Below are 27,041 nucleotides of genomic sequence, written 5' to 3' on the forward strand. Positions count from 1 at the left end.
GCCAGCGGGCCACCCGGGTCGGTCTTCGGAACGACCCAGGCATCTACTGGGTTGTGGGTTAACGAGCAGTGGAATGCCATATGAGGGCTATGCCAACCCCGTTACGAACGACGGACCCAGATTTCACTCGAATGTGCCCGTTAGCGAGCTCACTAAACACGTCACTCGAGCCATCAAGGCAAAGTGACGCTAGCTCAGCCCCTCTAGTTGCGAGAAACCACAGACAGGGTAACGCACAAAAACTCAACCTGACCCCTACCGAGCCCAATGGGGCTCAGGGGCAAAAGACACCCAATGCCTCGGCTACGCCTGGGTCCATGACTTCAACTCGCCCAATCCCTCGGCGCACCCAACGCTTGGATCCATGACTCTGACTCACCTGATCCCTCGGCGCGCCCGACGCCTAGATCCGCGACTTTGACTCGCCTGATCCCTCAGTGCGCCCGACGCCTAGATCCATGACTCTGATTCACCCGATCCCTCAGCTACATGCCTAGATCCATGACTCTGACTTGTCTGATCCCTCGGCTACATGCTTGGATCCGTGACTCTGACTCGCCTAATCCCTCGGCTACACGCCTAGGTCCATGAGTCCATCTCGCCTAATCCCTCGACTATCCATCGACTATGACCAACACCTCTATTCTGCCTGGGTCCATGACTCTAACTCACCCTATCCCACGGCTACGCCTGACGCCTGGGTCCATGATTCCGACTCGCTCGATACCATGGTTGCACCCGATGGCTAGGTCTACGACTCCGACTCACCCAATCCCTCGGCTGCGCCCAGCGCCTAGATCCACGACTCTGACTCACCCGATCCCTCAGCTACGACCGATGCCTGGGTTTGCGAGTCCATCTTGCCCGATCCCTCAGCTGTCCCTTGCTATGCCCAATGCATGGATCCATGAGTCTGTCTCGCCTGATCCTTTGCTACGCCCAGCAACTTGTTGATAACTCCGTCTTGCCTGGTCCCTCGGCCATGACTAAACGCCTAGGACCACGCTCTAGAAAACAATGGGTCAGATACTAGGAAGAAGAGGCTACGCCCACTAAGGTGCACACACACACACACGCCCACTTACAAATACCCCTAGGCAATTCTGCTGGAACCACCTAGGGGCTTGGGGGCTACAACCGTGGGTGCGCACAAAAAAACAAAAAAGTTCCCCCACTAGCAACATGAAAAAAACCCCTAGACGATTCTACCCGAATCACCCGGGGGCTCAAGGGCTACACCCACGGGTGCGCTCGCGCGCACCCGCCGTAAAGACAAAAATCCCCTAGATGATTCTACCTGAATCGCTTGGGGGCTCATGGGCTCCTATCGAGTTCATAAACCCAGGATCCCTCATGGACTGGCTTCCCAACAAAGGCTCAGCCGAGCAGACGACGTTGCAAATGACACGCAACTCCTAGGCCAGCCCAAAAACCTAACGATAGGCCAGAACGATGATCCAATCTCTGACCGGAAGGCCTAGCCAAGGAGGAATGGTGCCCGCTTCTGACTCTGGCCCGCCTCTCTGACTGGAAGTCCTCTCTTCCAACTCCGACCCACCTCTCCGATCAAAAGGCCTAACCAATAAACGCTTCCAACTCCGACCCACGTCTCCGACCAGGGATACACCAAACCTCTACTTACAGCTCTTCTTCGACTGGCGCAGTTGGAGCCGACTAGGGCCAACCAACTGGGGATGCTCGCTCGGTGAGGACCAGGTAACAGTCGAAGCAGGTAAAATAGGACACTCAAGTCAACCACAATACCAAGGGCCAAACCCTTTACGCCTGTAGTATCGATAGGACATATAAGAAGAGTGCCCTACAACCTTCTAGGCATGTCAGAACCCAAGCAGTGTTGTGGGCGCCGACATTTGCCCTATAGTGTTGTGGGTGCCCTCAACTCCCATACCACGACAAACACGGTAAGCCCCCCCCCCCACAGGCCTTTGGGCATCAACAGTGTTGTAGGCACTATCATTTGCCCTACATGGAGAACACGGTAAAAACCTCCCACATGCGCCTGACATCAACAGTGTTATGGGCGCCTACCATCATCTTGTACTCGATGGCATGGGCTACAAGACTTAGTAGCATACATACTCTCACTCTCTCTCTCTCACTTATAAAGGTTGTGCCCTTCATCTGTAAAAGGGGATGCGCTCTCTCCCAACAGGGAGAATGAGTACACAACTCAAACAACACACACACGATCCAAATGACCAAGTATCTCAACGAGCAATAGACGTTTGAACACTTAGCGCACAACGAAGCTCCCATCACTCTCGGCCCTTCAGACCAGAGTTCGACTGGACCTCTTGCACCCCCATCTTTCTCCCTTCTGTTTGTAACCCCATAGCAAACTTCGAGCATCTAGGCTCAGGAATAAAGTCACCGACCAACTCAAACTGGACATAGGGCATGTTGCCTGAACCATTATAAACCCTATGTCATTGAGTGCTAGGCTACATCCAATCACAACGTATGGCAAAACTATAAGTATTTACATGTTGGTCACTTTCTGCACCGACAGGTTGTGTGCCAAATGAGAACATCGATCTACCAAACGTGCCACACCGTGGGCCTAATTATTTTACATTGATCTAATGCTAATAACATAAATTACACACTACTATTTTAAAATACATGGGAAATAATTTCACTCGATTTTGTTCATTTTAGAAATTCTCAACGCATTCGCTATTATTAAAAAAACTTGGATGCATCGGAGAGCGACAAACGGATGGCTCGGAGGGTGACAAACGGATGGGGTCACTTAAGATCGGCCATGGGTAATCCAAGTACATGATACATGGGTACAATACATCACTAGTTCAAATGGAAAACAAGACAACATAATGAAAGTTCTAGTACATAGCTACATTGATCATTAATAAAGCATGGAACTAGCAGACGACGTAATAAAAAAACCCTCAGTTAGAAACATACTGAGTAAGCAACTCGTTGTTCGAGTACCAATCCTCTACCAAAACCCTGTTGTTGTGGCTAGGGTCACCTGCACTGCCCTGATCTGCCTTTCTCCTATAGTAAGCGGCCCCCGCTTCATCTGCAGCCTTAGACAAGAACGTGTTCTCTTCCTCCTCGTTCATATGGCTAGGCTCACCTACATTGCTCTAACCTACGTATCGCCTATAGTAAGCAGCCTCTGCTTCATCTATGGCCTCTGTAGCCTAAGTGAAGAACGCGTCGTCATCCTCCTCTGCCTGCAAGCCCGCCTCTGCTAGAGCGATGAGCTTGCTCAGTCTGCCAGTGTCGTCCTTAGCCTCCTCCGCCTACAAGCCTGCCTCAGCAACAGCGATGAGCTCACTGAGTCTACCAGTGTCATCCTTAGCCTTCTCCGCCTGCAAGCCCACCTCTGCTAGAGCGATGAGCTCGCTTAGTCTAGCAGTGTCATCCTCATCCTCGCCCCCCTCATCAGACAACACAATCGGTGATTCAACGGTGCGACCAGCTCATGTTATGTGCTCATCTAACTTCTTTTCCTCATACCTTGCATGAGCCACCTCTCTATCATGGTCCATGCTGCATCCAATCTCTCCATATATAAAATACAATCAGTTAGCAACGTGATTATATTACATTTAAAATCAGGCAACGAAAAAATGGCTTTGAAGCACTCACTGGCACATAATGTAACAACTTGCTCATTCAAGACCTGCATCTGTACTCTTGTCTCCTTCCTTGCCTCCTTGCTTGCTCTCTCCTCCTTTAACACCCTCCGTCTCTCCAATCCCCATTTGTCAAGCCCAACATCGATCGGGTTACGAATACCGCGCCGTCTAGTAAACTCACGCATCTTATCTTTGGGATGTTTAACAAATAGGTTGACGTAGTCAGGTTGATCCCCTCTTCCATGTAATTACTTGCCTCCCCTTTAGTTCATCCATGAACTTAGCTTGACCATCATAACATTCCCACCTACATTTCCTAGTGCTCTGTTCAAACAAAAATTATATCATATATGTCTTAGCAAAAGAAACAAAATATGATTTCATGTTTACCACAAAAATAACCAACCTCATCATAGTCAACCATATGGCCGCAATAATGGCCTATTCCAAGCTCTAAATGGACTAGGTCATAGTTGGATTTAACACCACATTCGCACATGACAGGAGGTGCTTTGTAAATTACCCTTTCTTTCTTCTTTTCCTTAACCTTTGGTGGTTCTTCCGGCCATTGGTTCTTAGGACCATACAACCACTCCTTGAAACAACACTTTTCCATTGAAAACACCTAAATAAGGTGACATTAGCACATGAACACATATAGCTCAACATTTCAACACATACACTTTGCACTTACTTCATGTTTGTTTGGACACACAAACTCCAACGTATTCTCAGGATTTATCACAGCTCGATCTTCACAATCGCATAGAGGAGGTTCCTCGAGTCGTCTAAAATCGGCTAAGTTCTTCTCCTTAGCCATCATTGGAGGGGGTTAGGGGGAGGTGGAACCCATCGCTCGAAGTGCTCTCATGGATGTCGCCCTCTCCACCAATCGTTGAAAAGGAGGTACCTAGGGTCAAACTTGTCTGCACCATTGATCTACTGAAAGAAAAAGCACCTCTCATAGGCCTACACAACAAAATTCCAACAAAATATTAGCAACCTAGTAATACAAATGAAGAAAAAACATACGGAAACAATTACTTACAATAAAATGACTGCATGTGTAGAAGCAGCGAGCCGATGTGTATGGATGTCTCGATTGAAACACATCGGCCGAACGACCACAGTCACAGTTAGGGACATGGAGGTCAGGAGGGATGGGGGCATCTTTGCTAGACTCGTTGGGGTACAATTCTCTAGGACGACCCCATTTTTGCCACAACTGCTCCCAAAACATGTCTTTCATCTAATAAAATGGTTCAGATTAAACATCAATCAAAACAACGCAAATTAATGTAAAATATAATCATTTGCATTGCAACTCAAATAATATAACCAACACTTATAGCAACAAAAAAATATATGGTAAACATACTTCTAACTAAATAATTAACCTTGACATCGACAAAATCAAACTAGTATCTTCCTCCAAACCATAGCTCATAATTCCCAAACATAATTTTCCTCCTAACCTTAACTCCCATTCATAATATTTCAATCCACCATTCAAATGAAAATAAAAGTGTGTCATTACCTTGAACAAGGCCGAGGAGGGAGGGAGGCGGCAACAGAGGGTTGGGCACCGACAACACTTGGGAGTGGCAGAAAGGCAGGCGGCCAGGCGGGCAGTCGGGGCGGCGGGTAGGCACGGCAGGCGTCAAGGCATGGTGGACAGGCAGGTAAAGCGTAGCAGGCAGGTGGGACTGGGCCGCGGCCCTTTTAGCCGGTTCTACCGTGCCACCGATCAGGGCGCGTCACTACCGCGCCAAGATCGGTGGCGCGATAGACCCTACCACATCACCGGTCAGCGCCCCGGTCATCGCCACGTCACCCTTGAGAGGGGGGTGAATTAGGCAACTTAAAATTCTAACTCTAAACTATGGCCTCTTTTTCTAACCTTAGCAAAACCTATGCAAAAGATAAACTATCTAAATGTGCAACTCGGGTTTTGCTAGTGTGCTGCTATCTCTACCGCAAAAGAAGTAATGTAATCAATGTAAATGCGGAAGCTAAAGAGCAAAGTATAGATATGCAAACTCCTATCGATGACTCTGGTATTTTTACCGAGTTATCGAGAAGTGCGCAAGCTTCTCTCTAGTCCTCGTTGGAGCCCCTTGCAAGGAATCCCTCGCAAGGGCTAAGCTCTTGGTCGGGTAACTCCGTGGATAGCCTTGGGCCTTCCCCACACATAAGTGGGTCTCTGATGTGCCTTCTAGCAAGCCTCTCCTGGATGCTCACCACCATCTTCACTATCAAGCTTCCAGCCGAAACACCGCAGGCCTTGTTCCCTCTGCTACATGGTGGCGGCCATACCACAAACGCGGTTGGTGTGATCTCGCAAGACTATAAGCCCCTCTGATGTACAACAATGGTCCGCGCAAGCACCGAGTGGTAAGAGGTATGCAAACCTCACTAAACACTAGGCCTAAACCTGGAGCAAGCGCATAAGCGGTGGTCTAATCAACCTAAGCACTTCGCAAAGCACCTACGCTAATCACCTAATAAAACACTAAGCAGTATGCAAGTGGAGATCACTAAAATAGTGTATCAACACCCTTGGTATGTTTCCTTAGCTCCACATGTCTCATTTGGCCGATTGGGGTTGTATTTATAAGCTCCACTGAGAAAGTAGCCGTTGAGGACGAAATCCTGCTTTTCTGCTACTGAATGGACGCTGATCACGTCCTAACCAAACACATTCGGTTGTCCTGACCATTGGAGCCGTGATCCACTGATCGGACGCTGCCAGCGTCCGGTCACATTGAAAGCTCTAGTTTGGTTTTGGTGAATTGATGAAACCCTAAGTGCTAACCTAGTTTATCAAATGATCATGACATAGGTAGCACACTTCAAGTAGAAGAAGCTAATGAAGATCATAGCATGACAATGGTGATGGCATGGCGATGATCAAGGGCTTAAACTTAAAATGAAGAAAGAGAAAAACAAAAAGCTCAAGGCAAAGGTATAAACCATAGGAGCTATTTTGTTTTGGTGATCAAGACACTTAGAGAGTGTGATCACATTTAGGTTTGATAGCCGTACTATTAAGAGGGGTGAAACTCGTATCGGAATGCGGTTATCAAAGTGCCACTAGATGCTCTAACTTATTGCATATGCATTTAGGATCTAGTGGAGTGCTAACACCCTTGATAACATTTGTGAAAATATGCTAACACATGTGCACAAGGTGTTTGTAGGGTTGAGATGGGTTTGGGTCCCTCTCTCCCTCCCGCCGAGCTTGCGAGGCGGGATTCGGCGCTTTTGGAAAAATGAAATGTCTATTTTCTATTGCGCCGGATGCAAAATTCTTGGTGATTGGCTCATTTGAGCAAGGGTGAAAAAGTTAGAAGTGAAAACGAGTTGGTCGCAAAGATGCCAGCGTCGGTCAACTGACCGGACGCTGGATCTGAATGCACCGGACGCTGGCAGGCTGCGTCCGGTCGCGCTGATGTACGGTGACACAGTAGCTGGAATGTGACCGGACGCTGGCTGCGTCCGATCGCATTCGACCGGACGCGTCCGGTCATGCTCGGGAGCTTACTGGAAACGACCGGACGCTGGGGCTTCAGCGTCCGGTCAGTTTTGACCGGAGCGTCCGGTCAGCTTCGTAGCCGTTGGAATCTGACGAACAGCGTTTGAAGCTGGTGACGCGTGGCGTCCATCGGGCGACCGGACGCTGAGGGCCAGCGTCCGGTCAGTATGACCGGAGCGTCCGGTCAGAACGCGTTTTGCCCAGTGAAGGGGTATAACGGCTCTATTTGATGGGGGCTCTATTTATAGCCCCATGGCCGGCTCAAGGGAGAATCCTTGCACATTTTCATTGACATAGCAACCTTGTGAGCCTAGCAAAAGGACTCCCACTCATCTACATCATTGATTCATCATCATAGTGAGATTGGGAGTGATCCAAGTGCATTGCTTGAGTGATTGCATCCAGAGGCACTTAGTGATCGTGTTTCGCTGCGGATTTCGCTTGTTACTCTTGGTGGTTGCCGCCACCTAGACGGCTTGGAGCAGCGAGGATCGTCGAGCGGAGGTGGTGATTGTCTCCGGCTCCGATCGTGGTGATTGTGAGGGGTTCTTGACCTTGTCCCCGGCGGAAAGCCAAAAGGTACTTTAGTGAATTGCTCGTGGCTTGTGTGATCCTCATCTTGTGTTGGTTGTGCGGCACCCTATTGAGGGTTTGGCGTGTGAAGCCAATTAGCGCGTGAACCTCCAAGTGAGTGAATCACCACAACGAGGACTAGCTTGCCGGCAAGCAAGTGAACCTCGGTAAAAAATCATTGTCTTCATCATTGATTCCGAGGTGATTGGTCTTCATTGTTATTCATCTTTGTGATTGATTGGTTCTTCATCTACACGGCGGTATAACTATCCTAACCACTCTCTTTACTTTACCGCAAACTAGTTGACAAGCTCTTTAGTGTAGCTAGTTGTGAGAGCTTGCTTGCTTGGTTGGTGTGGCTCTTTAGTTAGTCTTTGAGAGCACACTAACATAGGATAGTGTCTTTGCTATTGTGTGAATAGACACTATCTAAACTAGAATTGTGGTAGGTGGCTTGCATTTTAAGTAGGCTAGTGCAACACTCGCTTCGCCTCATAATTGTCTAACCATTTGGTTAAGTGTTGTTGTAGAAATTTTTATTAGGCTATTCACCCCCCCCCTCTAGCCATTAGGACCTTTCACACATGCCACCAGACGCGTCTGGTCATAGTTTCGTCGCTCTAGAACCTCTCTGTACTTGACCGGACTCTGTTGTCCTGTGTCCAGTCAATCTGCCGCCAGCGTCCAGTCACGCCTATTGTCGAGCCTTTTGATCGGAGCGTCCGGTCACTTTCCTCCAGCGTCCGATCACCTCTATGAGCTTGTTTCTTCGCGATCTTGCGTACAACTTGGTTTCTATCTTCATGCTTGGACTTTGCTTGATATCTTGGGTCTTCTCTTGTGCTTCTATAGTCTTGCTTATGGTGTTGATCATCAGATCATCATGTTGCCTTTGTCCAAGTCACATCTTGCATCCTATTGAACTACAAAACAATCACTTGCAAATTCATTAGTCTAATTTGGTTGTGTTGGTCATCAAACACCAAAATCCAAAGTAAATGGGCCTAGGGTCCATTTTTCTTACAATCTCCTCCTTTTTTATGATTGATGACAACATGACCAAAGCAAGCAAATAATATAATTTTGAAATTTGAAAACTACCTACTTGCTAGGATGCAATGCAAGGGGCAAGATTATATGATGATAAAAGATACTACTTGTAAAACTAAAGGATACCACATAAAAACTTATCTTGCCCTTACAAATTTCCCCATGTGGCATTATGGATTTAAGCCTTGCTTCCTACAAATTCTCCCCATTACATAGGCAATCCATAATCCACTATCCTCCCTTTCTCGGACCATTACCACTTGTAAATTATTAATGCTTACTTTTGGTCCTCTAAATTCTCCCCCTTTGGAATCAAACACCGAAAAGGAAGACATTAGTAGCACAAGGGAGGGTCAAACTTTGTGAACCTTTACGTGGAGGGTTGAATAGGTCACAAAATTTGACTCTCACATTATATAGACTAAGCCCCCATAAATATATGCATACATATGGTAAAAAGCACGGCATATGCAGATTTGGCAAATTATTGCTCAAGGGAATTTAATCTATATAATGCATGGAGAAAGCATATAAATATCAAAATAAAATCAATATGATGATATCGGTTTAGAAATACCACATGTGGAAACCAATTTGATTTCTACCACTTGCAATAGGTGGTGGATATTTGAAGTATGATTCTTAACTCCGGAGACTCCATTTTCCTTGCAATGAGACTACTACATACATGATAAGCTTGAAAATGTGTTAGTCTCAAAGCATCCAACTTATAGAGTAACCTCCCCCTAAATTTGTGCACACAAGTGTGGGATACTTGTAGACGTCATGCACATTGATTTTAGAATCAATAATACCACTTGAAAGATGACATCTCATGAATGTGAGAATCATTTTCGAAGATGATATTCGGGAGAAATTATCTACAATTAAGACTTTGGCACATATTAGGTGAACAATCAAAAGACAAGCTATGTGCCGTGCTTCAAAACAATTTTAAACCATGTAGGTTTGCTCCAAGGTTTAAGAATGAAACCAAGCAAGCCTACCATAAGATATACCTAGTGTATGCATAACAAAAGATATAAGCATGCAAATGCAAACATAGGCATGAAAAGTAACTAGATGCTTAAAGATACCAATTTGTAAGAAATACCGCTTGTAGGAAAAGCAAATTGATACTACTTGAAGGAAATTGAATCTAGTTACCTAACATGGGAAGGGGAATTTGAGTCCATAGTATTCACTAACCCACTTGGCAATGATTTTGTCTATCATGATGCACCCCATGTAATACACCCATACTTTGCCAAGTCTCCAAATTCCCCGAAGTCCATCGGACTTCTCACTCCCCTTTCGGGATCCAAACCTTCTTGGTGCTCTTCATGTTGGAAATGATTTCCTTCGGCATCCAAAAGCGTTTGACTCCATTGTTGGCTTGCTTGTTCACCTTGATGGATACCACCTTGTCATTTTTCTTCTTCTTTAACAAGTATGGTGTGGAGGCCTTCTTGTCCACCTTGTTGGTGTAGGTGTTGGAGAGCTTGCTTGTTTGCTTTTTCTCTTTCTTCTTTACTCCTCCCCCATTCTTCACCTTACACTCATAGGACTTGTGCCCTTCCTTATGGCACACATAGCAAACCACGGTTTGTCCTTCATCAAGCTTCTTCACTCCCTTAATGGTGTTATCTTGATAAAGTTGAGCTTGCTTCGCCTTGCCTTTTACTTGAGTCAAATCCTTGGTGAGGCGAGCTACTTCTTGCTTGAGTTGCTCATTCTCCTTTGCAACCTCTTGTGTGCATGTATCTATAACAACTTTCTCAACACAAACTTGGTTGCACAAAGATGAGTCTAAACATAAATCGTTACAAGAAGTAGAGGCATCCTTTTTAGACATGTTAAAGATAGAACTTTTCTTTTTAGATGCCTTGGTGGGGGTTGTACTAACGGCTTCAAGATTAGCAACTTTATTAGTTAGTTCATCACAATGTTTGCACATGGTTTCCATTTTAGCAAGCAAACTTTTATAAGCATCTTGTGAGCTAGCTAACTTTTCTTTTAATTTTTCATTTTTCTTTACAAGTTGCTCATCATTGATTGTGCATGCATTTGTTGTTGCACTAGTTTTAAGTTGCTCAATTTTAGTAGATAGTTTCAACATTGAGATTAGCAAAGTTCTCATATTGTTCAAGCAAAGTTTTGTATGCTTCTTGTGAACTATCTAGCTTTTCTTTTAATTTTTCGAGCTTCTTTTGTTGACTAGTGCAAACTTTAGCATAATTAAGATTTTGTTGCACACGTTCATCATAAGAAGGCATTTCATCATCACTATCACTCTCACTAGAGGATGAGCTTTCGTTACCTCATGCCATAAGGCACATACAAGAAGAGCTTGATGATGAGTGCTTGCGCCCTCGCCTCTTGTGATGTTGTTCTTCTTCACTTGAAGAATCATCCCATGACCTTATTGATGTGATGGCTTGGTTCTTGCATGCCTTCTTCTTTATTGTAACAACCCAGATGTTAAAAAGTAATTAAGAAGGTGATCATGTCATCATTATGCATAATCATCATGCATCAACTCGTGAGTGCATTTTATGTTTATACTATAGCATGCAAATGTTATTTTATGGAGTGTTTTATATATTACCTGAAATAATGATTATGAAACTTTGTGAATTTAATGTAGGAATCTATTAAACAATTCAAATTCTTCCTTAATAAAAGTTTAATAATTTTTGTTGCAATGCTTGGTTTGAACCTTGTTTTATGATGATATGTGTTGCCTTGTATAGTTTGGATCAAGTTCAAAGTTTTGTTTGGATTTGAATTTTTGAGAAAACCCTGATTTTCAGCATTTAAATTCTACCCTAAAAACTCATTTCAAAATCTAAGCATATTTTGGGGTTGAGCCTTAAAGCAAAAGTGTAGAGCTTGTCAAGTTATACAAAGTTTGTTTTTGGAGTTTTTAAAGTTGTTATGAAAAATTTGAAGTAATTCGAAAAGGCGTAATTCGTTAAATATTCCCTATTTGAATTCAAAAGTTCATTTCAAAATGTAGACCGAATTAGGGGTTGGTTATAAAAGCAAAGTTGTAGAACTTTTGATTTTGAACAACTTTTATTTTTGGAGATTTTTGAGTTGTTATACAAATTTGGGAGTAATTTGAATTTGAAAACGAATGGCAATTCTGTAATTACTGTGAACAGTGTTCACCGCCTAAGCTACAATGCCGGCGACCTTCGGTTCGCTTCCAGGCACGCGCGTGGACGTCCTCGGCTTCACGCTGGCGTGGAGAAGTCTCCTACGTGGCTTCCTTGCGCTTCTGAGCCGCTCTATTTAGCCTTGGCCATCGCCATTTGCCCCGCTCCCTTGCTCTGTTTTTTCAGTCGCCGATGCCATAGCTCCGGTGAGCTCGCATCGCCTCCCCAGCGCCGTTGCCATCTCAGTAAAGGCCATCCCAGTTCCATCTCTTCCTTGCGAATCTAGCTAGCTAACCTTGGTCGCCTAAAATTGCTGAGAATCTGCTGTCCACGTCTTTCTTCCTCGCGACCGGCAACCTCACCGCCGCGGGCGTGTCATCGTGGCCAGAGCCCTCCGATGAGCCGTTGCCCGTGATCAGTGTACCTACGGCTTCGTCTCGATGCTATAGTACTTAATCTGTTGTTGCTTGGTTGTTTTGCCCACTGTAGTCGTCGGTTCGCCACCGTCAACGATCTCTGCTTCGCCGTGACCACCGTGAATGTCGACCCACCTCTTTGTTGTTCCTCCGGCTTGTCCATCACCTTCAACATGACTGAGGTGAGCTCCTGGTTCTTCCTGTGCCTTTTGTTTCACCATTTTTTGTTTCATTTCACCAGTGTAGCGCCACCGAGCCACCGTGTCCGCCATGGCCGGTGTCGTGCTCATCTTGTGCTGCAATCGATGCAACTAAGGGCGTTAGTTGATGTGCATAATCGTGGGAAGCATGTTGGTGCAGTTGCCTTCGCCGTTGGTCTCACCGACGGCGAGGAATCGCCGGTCAGCGCGCGTGTCGCCGGAGTCAAAGCCTGAGGTTGAAGATGACATGTGGGGTTGGGTTGTCAGTGACTGTGTAGTTCAAAAATAGATTTTTCTATTTTTAGGAATGAATGAATAGTGTCTGTTTTTGTTATTTTTGTGTAGATTTATTTAGAGCTCAAAAAATTATGAAATTTTTTGTGTGACTTCTCTATGATGTATATTATTTAAGAAAAATATGAAATGTTATTTTTCAGCAATTTTTGAATGTGATGAAAATTACTCAATTTATTAATAAATGGATTTCCATGATTTTTTAGGCTTATTTAATTGTCCAAAAATTATGAAATTTGTTTTGCCACTTACTTATCATGTGATAAACATTTACAAAAAATTTGAGGTTAATTGGAACAAGTTGATTTATTTCATAATTATTAATTAAATAATTAATTCATAAAAGCAAATAGTAACCTTCAGTGATTTATGTTTTGTTTGAATTTTTGATTGAGTGATGTCCTTGGGTCATTAGTTTATAATGATCCTTGGCAATTGATGTATGTGTTACGAAAAAGATCTAGTTCGTTTGACTTGCAACTGTACCGCGAAGGAAAGTTGTATTTGATTTGTTAATTTTACATCCATCATCAAGCATCATGTTTCGTATTCCGCATCATGTTAAACATGGCATTGTTACTACGTGTAGTGAACGAAGGTGAGCACGTGGTAGTTAATCAAGTTGTGGAGGAGGTTAATCCGTCTGTTGAGGTACGTTGCAGGAACCGGACTTTTCCGTCAACGAAGGCAAGCCCCAGATGCATTTAAACCTACCTTGTGTTTTACAAATTGATTTCGCTTTTGCTTCTCTTTACTGCATTAAGTGATTAGGAGTTGAGTGCAAACCTAATTGGTGCATTACCAATCTTGTTTTTCCATATCTACCTTGTTACCAGTTTTAATTCGTATATGCCTAGTTATGCTTAGCTATGCTTAGAATGATGAAAGTCGGGTGATTACCTGTCACCTACAAGTTTTAAATGGAACTTTGGTTACTTATGTTATCATGTGATATAGGAATGTGGAGTAATAAATCTAGACCGGGCGGACTCGGTGTGTGTGAGCCACAAGACATGGAGGCCTTGTGAGCGGGTTCTTTCTGCCTATGTCGATTGAGGCCCGTCCGTTGTTGAACTGCGTGAGGTGAGACTTTGTAGTACTAACCGCATACTCCGGTAAGCCTTAACTTGGCTATTCTATTATGAGAATGGCTACTCGCGCATTGGGAGTGGAGAGATGGCAGGAATAGCGTGTACCCATGTGGCAATGGGCTGGATTAGTGGAGTACTATATTCTCGGGTGGCGTGGACCCATTCTTGTTTTAGAGGATCCAAGGATAGATTGATATATGTAAGTCGAGGACCTGCATATGTCGTGTGGTCTAGAATCCCCAGCTGGGTTTAATTGGTTCGAATCATCGTTGCTCCTCGGTTATGGAGACTCAACTCTCTGTTCATCATCGTAGTTAATAACTGGAACTTGAGTAAGGTTTGAGAAAGAGATTGATATGAAGTTTATGATCTCATTTCGGATCATGGCAGATTCATATGTGGTACTTATAAAGTTTTACATGTTGAAGTAAAGAATTTTGTTAAAGAGCTTTTACGCAAAATAACTTTGATTATTGCTAAAGCTATACCTTAAATCCCTGAGCCTGTATTCCTGAGTTTATTAGTTCTTATTTCGGTTAAGTCTTGTTGAGTACTTTTATACTCAGGGTTCGTTGACCCTTGTTGCAGGTGAGCCTCATGAGCAGATCTATTTTGGATCGTGCTGCATGACTATTGTTCATTCTGACAATGAGAAGTAAATGTGTGGCCCTTGGACATGGCAGTTCTAATGTGTGTTTTGTATTACGTTATAATGCCACTCCACTACTACTATGGTTTGTAATAATTATTGAACTTAGTTTGTAAGGTTTGAAACAACTGGTTTGTAAACTATGTTATCGTAAGACTTCCACTGTTTTTACTCTGATGTATATATTTGAATAAATGTTGTAATACTACAATGACTCTGTAATGTGATCCTGCTCGGAAATCATGGATGATTCGGGGTTCCCCGAGGACACCCGACAGACTTCTTAAGTTACCAGGAACATATGCATAGTTGTCAAAGGTCATTGGACAGTGACAAGTGCATGTGGATCCTATAATTTAGGAGGTTCTGCCACATTTATCTTGGGTGTGGGCTTATTTGGACAAACTTCCACAAAGTGCCCTAACTCGCCACATCCATAGCATCATCTCTTTCTTTGCTCATTTCTTTGATTGGTGAAAATGAGATCTTAGATTTGGATGGGCACACCCTTGACATTGAGCATTTGGATCATCTTCTCCACCTTGTTGATTAGTTTGATTGATTCTTCATCAAGGTCGGAGGTGGAGGAGGAAGATTCATCATCTTCACTTGAATCTTCATCATCATCATCATCATCCTCATCTTCTTCTTCTTCTTCACTTGAGGATCTTAAGCTTGAGCTTGTCTCAAGTTGCTTGCCCTCCATCTTCTTTTTCTTGCTACATGCGAGAGCTTTGCCTTTTCTTGATGAAGAGGCTTCGCCTTGACCCATCTTACGTGACATTTCAAATGCCACTATCTTACCAATAACTATACCCAGGGTTATGGTGCTCAAGTTCTCCATGTTGTGAAGGAGGCCTAGAGGTATCCATCCCAACCACTCTAAATAGCGTCGGCTCAACGGCGGTTAAGCCAAAGGTCCAAATTGAGCCAACCCACTCTGATACCAATTGAAGGGACCATGACGCCTAAGAGGGGGGTGAATTAGGTAACTTCAAATTCTAACTCTAAACTATAGCCTTTTTTCTAACCTTAGCAAAACCTATGCAAAAGATAAACTATCTAGATGTGCAACTTGAGTTTTGCTAGTGTGTTGCTATCTCTACCGCAAAAGGAGTAATATAATCAATGTAAATGTGGAAGCTAAAGAGTAAAGTAGAGATATGCAAACTCCCGTCGACGACTCTAGTATGTTTACCAAGGTATCGAGAAGTGCGCAAGCTTTCCCCTAGTCCTCATTGGAGACCCTCGCAAGGAATCACTCGCAAGGGCCAAGCTCCTGGTCAGGTAACTCCGTGGATAGCCTCGGGCCTTCCCCACGTGTAAGTGGGTCTCCGACGTGCCTTCCGGTAAGCCTCTCCCGGATGCTCACCGCCGTCTTCACTATCAAGCTTCCGGTCAAAACGTCGCGGGTCTTGTTCCCTCTGCTACACGGTGGCGGCCACACCACAAACGCGGTTGGTGTGATCTCGCAAGACTACAAGCCCTCCGATGTACAACAATAGTGCGCGTAAGCACCGAGTGGTAAGAGATATGCAAACCTCACTAAACACTATGCCTAAACCTAGAGCAAGCGCATATGCGATGGTCTAATCAACCTAAGCACTTCACAAAGCACCTACGCTAATCACCTAATAAAACACTAAGCACTATGCAAGTGAGTATCACTAAAATAGCATATCAACACCCTTAGTATGTTTCCTTAGCTCCACACGTCTCATTTGACCGGTTGGGGTTGTATTTATAAGCTCCACTGAGAAAGTAGCTGTTGGGGACAAAATCCTGCTTTTCTGCTACTGACCGGACGCTGATTACGTCCTGACCGAATGCGTCTGGTCGTCCCGACCGTTAGATCCACGATCCACTGATCAGACGCTGCCAGTGTCCGGTCACATGCCACCGGTCGTAGTTTCGCCGCTCTGGAACCTCTCTGTACTCGATCGGACTCTGCTGTCCTGCGTCTGGTCGATCTGCCGCCAGCGTCCGGTCCAGCGTCTGGTCACACCTATTGCCGAGCCTCTTGATCGGAGTGTCCGGTCACTTTCCTCCAACGTCCGGTCCAGCGTCCGGTCATCTCTGTGAGCTCATTTCTTCGTGATCTTACGTATGGCTTAGTTTCTATCTTCATGCTTGAACTTTGCTTGATATCTTGGATCTTCTCTTGTGCTTCTATAGTCTTACTTATGGTGTTGATCATCGGATGATTACGTTGCCTTCGTCCAAATCACACTTGCATCCTATTGAACCATATAATAAGCACTTGCAAATTCATTAGTCCAATTTAGTTGGGTTGGTCATCAAACATCAAAATCCAAAGTAAATGACCTAGGACCCATTTTCCTTACAACCCCTCTCGCTGCGCCACCATGCATTGCCGCGTCAGAGAAATAGACGTGGTCAAAAATGTTAGTTTTGGAGAAAAAAAAATAAAACAATGCTAAATTTAAAATTAGTTTACAAAAAAAAAAAGTGTTAAAAATAAAATAAAAAATCACGGACGACACAGACTTGCCACGCGAAAACCAAACGTGCTCACTGCTCGGGCTCGGTCTTCTGATGGGATATGATTGGGGACCAGCCCATCTCGCAAACCTAGTACTAGGTTCACGAACAATGCGGATGCGGCCTGCGAATCTTGCACAATCGCTTGCGTTGAAGCGCTATAGAACCGTAACATCAACTGAACTAAAGACATTGCTGGAAAAACAAAGCTTTATTTAGATGCTGGAGGACACTAAACCTGATCACATTGCATCAGCACAATCGCTTATTCAGCTAGCGCATTCGACACTCAAGCTCTCTTGTCACGAGACCAAAACTATAAATGCAGGGGCAATCATGCCATGGAGTTCGATTACTGTACAATTTACACTTCTTGTAGTGTACAACTATGCCTCAAAATGGGATAGTACTAGAACCACAGGCGCGGTGTTGCCGCGCTCCTTTGGATCTGACCAGTGTCATTATCATAGTTTTTATTGAATTATTGGCTGATTAGTCATCAGATAACTTGCTCTCGTCATTGCTTGGAGAAGGCCTATAGGCAAATTGCTCATCGAGTAGCATTGTAAGGTCTGATGCTACAATGTCCTTTTTTTAGATAATTGATGGTACAATGTCCTAGAACTTGATAATTGCAGAAGACCGAATGAGTGATGGTGGTTTAGGGAAAAAAGATGTTGAAGGTGAATCAGCTGTTGGAATCGACTTTGTTATGTTAGAATCCCTTCTTTATGTTTTTATATTTTTTATAAGCATGGGGAGCACATAGCAATAGATAGTAAAGTCAAACTATATTTAGGGGCCGTTTGGATCGGAGAAATATCAAAGGAAATTTGTAAGAACCGGAAACAGAGGAAAGAAAGTAGAAGTGAGTGTTTGGAACGGAGGATTCACGCAATCCCTTTCCTATGGAATGCTGTAGCTTGCTAGTGATTTCACAGGAATCAAAAACTCCACTCGCATCCAAGGTTTTCTTTTCCTTCGCAGAAGGCTGAGAGGCGGCGCACGAGAAGAGGACGGAAAAGAGCGAGCAGCTCCTGCGAGATGGACATGGTCGGCCGCCGCCGCCGTTGCCTGGCCGTGCTCACTCGGAGCTTCCCGCTGCCATCGGGGCAACGTGGTCTGCCTGCTGCGCTGCCTGCGCATGCCTTGCCCCGGCGGTGGTGCTGCCCGTGTCTTCCTCTGGCGGAGAGAGAGAGAGAAACACATGGAGAGACCAAGATAAGAACGATGAGAGAGAAAACATGGACAAACTCTTGTATTTTTACTGTGTTTTTCCTTTCCTCTGGGCCAAGATAAAAACGATGAGAGAGCAGAACGGATAAGAACGATGAGAGAGAAAACATGGACAAACTCTTGTATTTTTACTGTGTTTTTCCTTTCCTCTGGGCCAAGATAAGAACGATGAGAGAGCAGAACGGATAAGAACGATGAGAGAGAAAACATGGAGAGGCCGTGTATTTTTACCGCTTGTTGGGCCACATAGACAAGAGTCGATAACAGTAGAGCGATATGTGGAGAAGTCCTTGGTTGACTCCCATGAAAATTAGTTTTCCCGTGTTTCATGTCCCTGCGTTCCAAACACCAACTCTTGGATTTTTACTGTGTTTTTCCTTTCCAACTTCATTCCTATCGTATTCCTATTTTTTTCTTTCTATTTCTCTGTTTTTCATTCATGTGTTTCAAACATGCCCTTACAGCTTTATTATGTACAATCATATAGGTCATATTGTGAAGAATAAACTGAGTGAGTTGATATATTCAACAGTTTATTTAAGGATATATATTTATAATTTTTATACTATTTAGGATGAAGCAAAATCTGCAGCAGTGATGCAGTAGTTGGGGCCGGTGCTGGCGCTGTGGACATAACGACATAACGGGAGTAGCACGGGCTCGAGGCTCGCTTGCCTTGGAGGTTAGGAGCGAACGCTAGCCTGGGCGCTCGGGGTTCGCGGCTGCGGCCGCGTCGCCGCGCGTCGCCGTAGGGCCGTGGAAGGCGTGGCGTGATTCGATTTACGGCGGTAGGGGATGACAGCGGGCGGCGCTGCACGAGCACGAGCACGAGCACGAGCTGGGCGTTCCGAGGCGCGGAGTGGAAGGGTTGAGGGACGCGGACACGCGGCGTCCGCTCGGGCCTGCGAGCTGGGACGACGACTCTAGAAAGTAGAAACGTGTTAGTTCATCCGCCTGCCATCTGATTAAAATCCGACGTCCGAGAAAAAGAGGTGACGTGGCTACATAACATGCGAGAGAACCTGGTACGAAATTCATCCAGTAAAAGATATATGAACTACTAGCCCGCAGCCATGTACGTACAGAGTGGTTAGGCATCGTGCCCCGGTGCACTTTTGCCAAGAAAAACTGTCAGCGCTGCCCTGACGGCTGACCAAGACAAGGCACAAGGCACAGCTGATGTGGTAGCTGAGGCTTCATCATCCCGGCCCAAGCGTGTGGCAAGGCCCAACCCTAAGACATCAGGCCCAGTGTGGACATTTTAGCTAAGTGATATATATACATGCTGTATTGAGAGATGAGGCATCATCGAATTTGTAAACACTTCTCTGAACTTTAAACGAAGAACTCGTCCTTCCTCCTGTTCTTCTTCCTGCCCAAGCTTTCCCCCTCTTCCCTCTGATCCGATTGCTAACAAAAACAAAACCTTTACGTCGTTGACAAAATTTCTATCGTAGGAGCAAGCTGAAGATGTCTCTGAAGCCGTGTGCAGCCAGAGAGAAATCACTGAGCACCCATGAAGGACGTACCCAGTGCAGAGAGCTCCCGCTCTGTGCGGGGTCTAGGAAAAGGTGTTAGTGACAAGCCTTACCCTCGTCTGTGCAATGCGAGGAGACCACGACTCAAACCCGGGACCTTCCGATCACAGGCGGTAAGACTCTACCGCTTGTACAAGTCTGCCCTTCACCGAGCACCCATGAAGAAATAGCCCAAACAAAACTGTGGTCGACCGTTCGTCCAACAGGTATGCACAAATATAAAGAAACACATCTGCATCCTCAAAACGAATCACAAGGGAAGAAGAGATCGCGCATAACGGCTAGAGGGGTTGTTATGCCCAAAGGCCCAGCCCTAGGCCTGAAGGGGTCCTATCAGATTTCTTACTCTGATTGCAACACTTGGATGGACTTTGGCGATGGGGTTTTGAGCTGGCATGTGAATTGGTGGAACTGTGGTCAGTGCCATTCACATGTGGTGAGACTGGGCTTCTCATCTGAATTGGTCCCATTTCCTCATCAGATTGCAATGTCTGTACAGTGTTCTCAATATCCTCATGGTACCCCTTCAGCAAGAACTCAGAACAGTTCTTGCGCACCCCATGGTCATATGGATTTCTGAATCTGCCACTTGGTCCCCTGAGGTAACTGTACCTCATGGCATTTGCCATTTCATTTGTTGTAATGTTCCTGGATATCTGCAAGGTAGGAAAAGCAAGAAATTACCACATGGTGGGAAAAAGTGGGTTAAAGATACAGGAAGGAAAAAGAAAGTTAAGAGTCAATAGTGCCTGATATCAGATGCAGTGGATCTCCACAAACAGACAGAAGCTCAATAAGGTGATAATTTTTAGTACAACTGAACAGATAACCAAGAATACAAAGAATCATGCATGTGCAGAAATAATCTACAAAAATATACATTTATGTATAGACATGAGCTGAGCCGCAGAGGCATCAACAGAATCAGATTGATGCCAAATATTTGATTAGAATTTAGAGGTATCATTAGCACTTGGCACCAAAGGGATACTGAATCCGTATTTTGCTATAGAAATGGGTAAGAACAAGGCTGATGCCGTTTAGTTTTTCATCAAAGAATGTTCTAGTAACTAGATCCATACTGTGCTGGTGCCTAATAGATGCATTGTCAGATGTAATCTGCCTGACTAGTGACTACTCAGTTCATTGGAGATGGTAGGAGATGAATCGTTCCTCAGTGGGAACTTTAGCGTATTTCAACAATCAAAAGTAAACAAAAAAAAGTCAATATCAACTTGGTTCATACCTGTGATGCTTGAATTACTGTTAGAGTTATAACACCAAAGAAAAGGAGGAGGTCCATTATGACAAAAGACACCACCCAGGAATGGTTTATAGCTGTATAGCCAAGCCATCCACCAAATGATGCTGGAGAAGCTGGGTCTCCTATACTTCCTGCAACAAGAAAAATAATAAACGAAGTTTTCTCAATGCAATCAAAGTCTTGGTATAACAGAAAAATGTAAACATACTTATGATGGCCGTTACACCAGTAATAATCATAGCAGAAACTTCTAGGATAAGGAACATAAAGAATTCCCATTTGTTCCTCTGCAATTTGAAACCATCGTAGCTTAGACTGAAGAAAATCACAATTTTTCATTAACATTCAAAATGTGGAAACAAAAGAGAACGATGCAATTCATCAACTAGAGGCAGAATGATGTTTTCTTGTTCTTCAGCTCCTGCTTTGGGTCTATAGGTGTAGTTTTTAGAATGAATCCGTATTTAGCTTTTTAACCCTGTACCATTAATATATCAACTGCAAATAAGATGTCCAACATATAAAAGGAAACAGTACCTTTCCAATGCAATTCGATACCCAAGGGCAGTGATGATCGAATTGCTCAACACAGCGGTCGCATGTAGAGCAGTGTTTTGAGCGTACAGGCCTGACAATCTATTAATACTAGGCAAATCAGGCTGCTTCAGAAAATGTTAATTCAAGGGAAAACCCCACACAGATTGCTTAATAAAGAAAAACTTACTTTGCATGTTATACATAGTTGAGACCAATTACCATCAAGGAGTTCAGGATTGTCCAAACCCATCTTCAACAAAGGTTCCTAGAGGAGCAAAAACAAAAGATGAACATTACACACTTTGGTCTATGATATTATTTAAATTTTCTGTGAGTGGCAGTTTAAAATGAAACAGGAGATAAAGAAATGAACAGGAAGTCATAGTAGGTTTCTAGATCTTTCAAGCTTACATCATCTCTTCGATTTTGTGAGTCTCTTATATTCTTGCTGATGTAACCAGGATCTTTCCTGCACAAAAACAGTATGGTCACTCCAGAAGAAAAAATATGATCAAAATGCATAGCTAAGAGGTGAAAGAAGCAGGGTGTTGGGTGTTGAATATACAGATTTGGAAGGAAAATAGAACACGGAATTAAACAAACTGAAATTTAAGCAACAGACCTTTTATAGACGCACAATAAAAATAACGAGAAGCATTAAATAAAGAGTAAAATGCATGGATAGTCCATTAACTTGTGAGGGTGTGTCGATTTGGTCCATCAGGTTTGAAAGTGCATTTTCAGGTCCAAAATCTTGATAAGTGGTGCACAAAAAGTCCATACCCCTTCGTTTTATATTTCTATTTTTAGAAGAAAAAAAACCCCTTTGCACGTGAAGGGTAAGCTTGTGAAAGGAAAATAAATATAGGGGGTTTTCTAAAAATAGAAACATAAAGTGAAGGGGTGTGGACTCTTTATGCACCACTGATCAAGATTTTGGACCTAATAATGCATAAGAGTTCCAGTTTCTTATAAAAGCTTTTCTTGTAGGCCAATTTGCAAAGCCTTTCTTCATTTCTCTGCTTCTCATATTTTTTCTTTTGTTGCTTGTATCATAATAAGATGTCTACCTGCTGCATCTATAAAACATAACCAGTCCGGCAGTTGCGAGGAGAACTCCCAACCATGAAAATAACCCAAGAAATACAGTCATCTTTGTGTTATAGTCTCCTGCATGGTAGGAATAAACTAAGTGCCACATTATGGAAGATTAAATCGTCTGAACTCTGAAATACATCAAAATAGTATAATACCTAAGATAATTGAATGTATATATACAAAAATTAAGGCTATAATGATACACCAAAGAAGAGGAGCAAGCCCGATTTTTAATAGTTTCCCAAAATAACCATTCCCGACACATCCTCTTTCATGTACTCTTCTAGCATTCCCCTGCATTAAACAGAGCAAATGATCAAGTCAGTCCTTAAGTTTCCCTACTGCACTATAAGACATTTTGTATTGAGGTCAATAATGACAGTATTTTTTTTTTCTTTGAAAAAAAACAAACCATCTTTTATGTAAAGATAGTAATGTCATCTAATCACCTTAACCATGCTAAATGTACTAATTGTGAAAATTATTTTTTTGATATGTGAGGTAAAGTAGTTATCAAGGAAGAACACATGCAAAATCTGCTGCAGCGCAAATAAAAATAATCAGCAGCGGTATGCTTCATGCTATTTAGATTAACAAAGTTTTAAAGATACAAAGCACTACTAGGCTCTCCATCCAACACCAAAACTTTATAGTTGGACTCCAGAATCCAGATATGCTAAACATTTACTTGAAGTATATATTAATAAAAAAAATATTAATAATATAAATAATACTTACTAGGAAAAATGCAACTTGTCGATGATTCTTATCAGCAGCAAGTTGGGCTGGAGTCAAGCCAGTATTGTCTTGAACCGTAAGATCCTCCTTTTTGCCAGCTTGAATTAGCACAGTGCAGGACTCCAAATTCCCCCGAATAGCAGCCCAATGTAAAGGAGTACAACCTAAGGAAGCACTTACAATGGAAATGAACAACAAGCTGGTGGGAGAAAAGGCTCTATTGATTGGAGAGATTGTCATTATCTGTATGAAGATATGAAGGGTTTTGAAATAATTCAATGCGTACCTTCTTTATCTTGCCGCGCCCTATAAGCACCTAAAAACAAGAGGAGACGTATAGTATCCGCAAATCCCTTATATGCAGCCCTACAAGTGGCATGAATATATATACAGATACGTCAGCAGGAAGTTAGACAATATGTTAAAGAGCAAAATACATAATACCATCAGGTTCATATTAAATGTACGGTACGAACCAGTGAAGAGGGCTTCTTCCATCGTTATCAGGGACATCATAATCAGCATTCCATTTTGTAACAATGTGACAAAGAAATGCTGTCTGGCCATACTGTGCGGCAACATGTGTGGTCTGTGATATAACAGTAGATTGATTAAGGAATCATGAGTAAAACTCTAGCCACAGGCTACTTATACAGACTTCACTGAAGCTTTTATTTCATCTACTACAAATAGGCTACTCCCTCCATTCCTATTTCTAGAGCACATAATATGTTATCAATTACTACAAAACCAATGTAGAGCACCTCGTCGGTGTCGGATATGGAGAAAGACGTGGGCAAGACGTGGGCGACGACATGCTGTGTTGGTTTTCATGGCCTGGAACGACATGTTCCTCTTGATGGACTCCAGCACGGAGACCAACTCATGGTGATGGTGGGTGTGCAGCGCGCCTCTGGCAGCGCCGGGCACGGCCACGAGCACCATGCCGTCGTGGTTGTGCCACTGATCATGATGGCCTATGCCGCAGTGGTCGTCCTGCAGGGCATGCATATGGTGGGCGGACGGGGACCCACCGAGCCCACAGCCTACAATAAGATACTGCAGCAACCAGCAGGTGTCCGTCGCGAGCGTCGCATCGTGCGTGGGAGGTGGTGGCATCGGGCGAGGGCGGGTGCTGTGGCGGTGAGCAGCCCCGACCATGTCGCGCCGCGGGCCACTTCCTGGGTTGAGTCCGAGAGAGAAGAGAGAGGACATGAAGATGACATGTGGGCCTCACGTGTCAGCATGTTTTATGGGTACAGGTTTAGATCCATTTGGACTAGCTATGAGACCCAAACAGAGTTGACCAGAATGACACACACACCCATAAGTTCGAGGACCGGCCATGGACTTTACTCGAATCTATTTATGCGTCTTGAGTAATTGATTGCCAAGCTTTACAGTGTTTGACCTTTTTGAATGATAATATACCGTAAATTTTGAAATGGAGACAGTAGTATAGTATATTAAGGAGTGAACCTAAAGTAGTGGGGGCACAAGGATTAGAGGTAAATGTTTAGACAAAAAGTGCAATGCATAAGTAAGGTAAATCAGTCATCTCCCAAAATTGCCCTTGTACTAATTACAGTGATATGAATTTTGCCACTCTTCACTTAAATAACTCATCGGATACTTGATAACATGCTTGGTGCTAATGCAAGAATGGCAAAATTTGCAGAGCAGAACAAAAATCCACGGTATATGTACATCTTGGTTATCCCATCCAAACCATTGCTACAGCCAGAAAGAAGTTATAATGTCTAGAGTGATAATAGTGCATTTCTTAATCTGTGTGCAACTAAATAAACTTCATCTATTTTTGTATCAGAGAAAGTGGACCATCAGGAGAAATTATGAAAATATTCTAGAGAAATAAAAGATACAATGATAACGGGAAGTGCCACGGGTGCAATAGAAAAATCAAACTACAAACCTGGTATCCATATAAATCAGCGGCATCCACCTTAGCTCCTTCTTTCAAAAGTAATTCCGCAACTTGAACATGACCACGCACAGCACTCCAGTGAAGTGCTGTTTGGCCTTTGTGGTCTATAGCATTTACATTGGCACCATGCTGTCCAAATTAAAAAGTCAGAATCATCATCCACCAAAACCAACCCAAAAGGAAGAGAAAAAAAGCGCAATGCTGTAATGAAGTAAAAACATATGATAAAGGACATAACTACACTTAGCATTTCTAATAATTATGACAGGCCTGTTTAACATCGTGAAGATGACAACTATTTCAACCCAACCAAGCATCCAGCAGCCTGTTCAGCTGGGGCTAAAACGATCGTATACGATCGTGGATTATTACTGCTGGCTGGTTTGGTGTGAGAGAAAAATACTGTTCTGGCTGGAAATTTACGATCGTTTACGACCAAGCAAACAGGCCGCAGGTTCAATTTGAGAATGTCTTATGTCAGCTATGAAGACAGAAAATGCCTTTTGTTTGGAGATAAGATTGAAGGCTCAGCTTTAAACAGTACTGAAGGATATGCAAGAGAAAGCTCATTTTGCCGTGAAATCTAGCGAAACCAAAACCCAAGCTCTTCCATCAGTCCCTATATTGAGATGGACATCGTATACACCATCCAACATCTCCCAAGCTACAGCAAAGCAACAAGCGAAAGTCTCCAAAAGTGCAAATGTCACTATTACAGTTTAAAACAAGTCCACATGATTACACAACATACTATGATCCACGCATAAAACTTACACAGTAAGTCAGTAACTAGTTACAGCAATGGTTCTGCCCAAACCTTACCCACCAGGTCACCAGCCATTGTGCCCACAGGCAGGCTCGAATCTCGAACATACGAAGGATGAAAACTCCCAATGACAACAACTCAGTAAAGCAATGGCTATAAGCTTGAGCTCATCTGCGCAATTCTCATCCGAGCAGGATGCTGACATTAAGATATTACAATGCGCAGGTAGCTTAGCTGCGCATTCCTCAGGCAAATCGTCGCTAGTCACCACCAACAAGTGATCGCCATTATCAACAGAGCAGCTAAGCCCAATAGGCAACAGGCTACCGCGTCGGGCATCGAGGGGGGGCGGGGGAGCGCGGACCGACCTCGAGAATGTACTGGGCGGCGGCGACGCGGTTGTTGAGCGCGGCCCACTGCAGCGCGTGGTACCCGAGCGCGTCGGGCACCGTGACGGAGCGGCCCTCCCGCTCGACGAGGCGGTGCAGCTTCTCGAGGTCCCCGTACGCCGCGCCCGTGTACACGTCGTCCTTGAGCGCCTCCTCCTCCCCCTCCTGCCCCGCCCCCTCTGCGACGGCCGGTCCCGTGCCGGTGGCGGCGGCGGGGGCGGCGTCCTCGATCACCTCGATCTCCGACGACGCCATGGGCCCGGGGGATCGGGCGGCCTCGCACCCTCGCGGGATTTGGGTCGCGACTCGGGAGGCCACGGAGGTGGCGACTGGCGAGGGGCCTGCACCTGCTAGACGCGGGGCCGCTTTGACTCGTTTTTTTTTTCTTTTTGTTTTTGTTTTCGGCCGGACGGAGGAGAGCTTGGTTGGA

General features: G+C 44.3%; 1 protein-coding gene across 2 annotated transcripts; it reads right to left on the reverse strand.

Moving 5' to 3' along the window:
* Nucleotides 1–20,016: 20,016 nt before the first annotated feature.
* Nucleotides 20,017–27,002, reverse strand: LOC136471242 (protein S-acyltransferase 24-like). Of its 2 annotated transcripts, XM_066468974.1 has the most exons (13): nucleotides 26,591–26,999; nucleotides 25,445–25,585; nucleotides 23,988–24,100; nucleotides 23,798–23,877; nucleotides 23,512–23,675; nucleotides 22,929–23,067; nucleotides 22,746–22,845; nucleotides 22,087–22,144; nucleotides 21,863–21,940; nucleotides 21,676–21,774; nucleotides 21,347–21,425; nucleotides 21,121–21,269; nucleotides 20,017–20,530 (listed from the first exon to the last, which is right to left on the reverse strand). In XM_066468974.1, the coding sequence occupies exons 1-13, from the start codon at nucleotides 26,864–26,866 to the stop codon at nucleotides 20,168–20,170; spliced, it is 1,839 nt and encodes a 612-aa protein (XP_066325071.1). In that variant the 5' UTR covers nucleotides 26,867–26,999; the 3' UTR covers nucleotides 20,017–20,167. The 2 variants fall into 2 exon arrangements, with proteins under 2 accessions (XP_066325071.1, XP_066325072.1); XM_066468975.1 differs by lacking the exons at nucleotides 20,017–20,530; nucleotides 21,347–21,425 and having other exon boundaries at nucleotides 21,134–21,269; nucleotides 26,591–27,002.
* Between the last annotated feature and the right edge of the window lie 39 nt (nucleotides 27,003–27,041).

Source organism: Miscanthus floridulus, chromosome 8 (genome assembly GCF_019320115.1).
Source record: "Miscanthus floridulus cultivar M001 chromosome 8, ASM1932011v1, whole genome shotgun sequence".
Classification (NCBI taxonomy): domain Eukaryota; kingdom Viridiplantae; phylum Streptophyta; class Magnoliopsida; order Poales; family Poaceae; genus Miscanthus; species Miscanthus floridulus.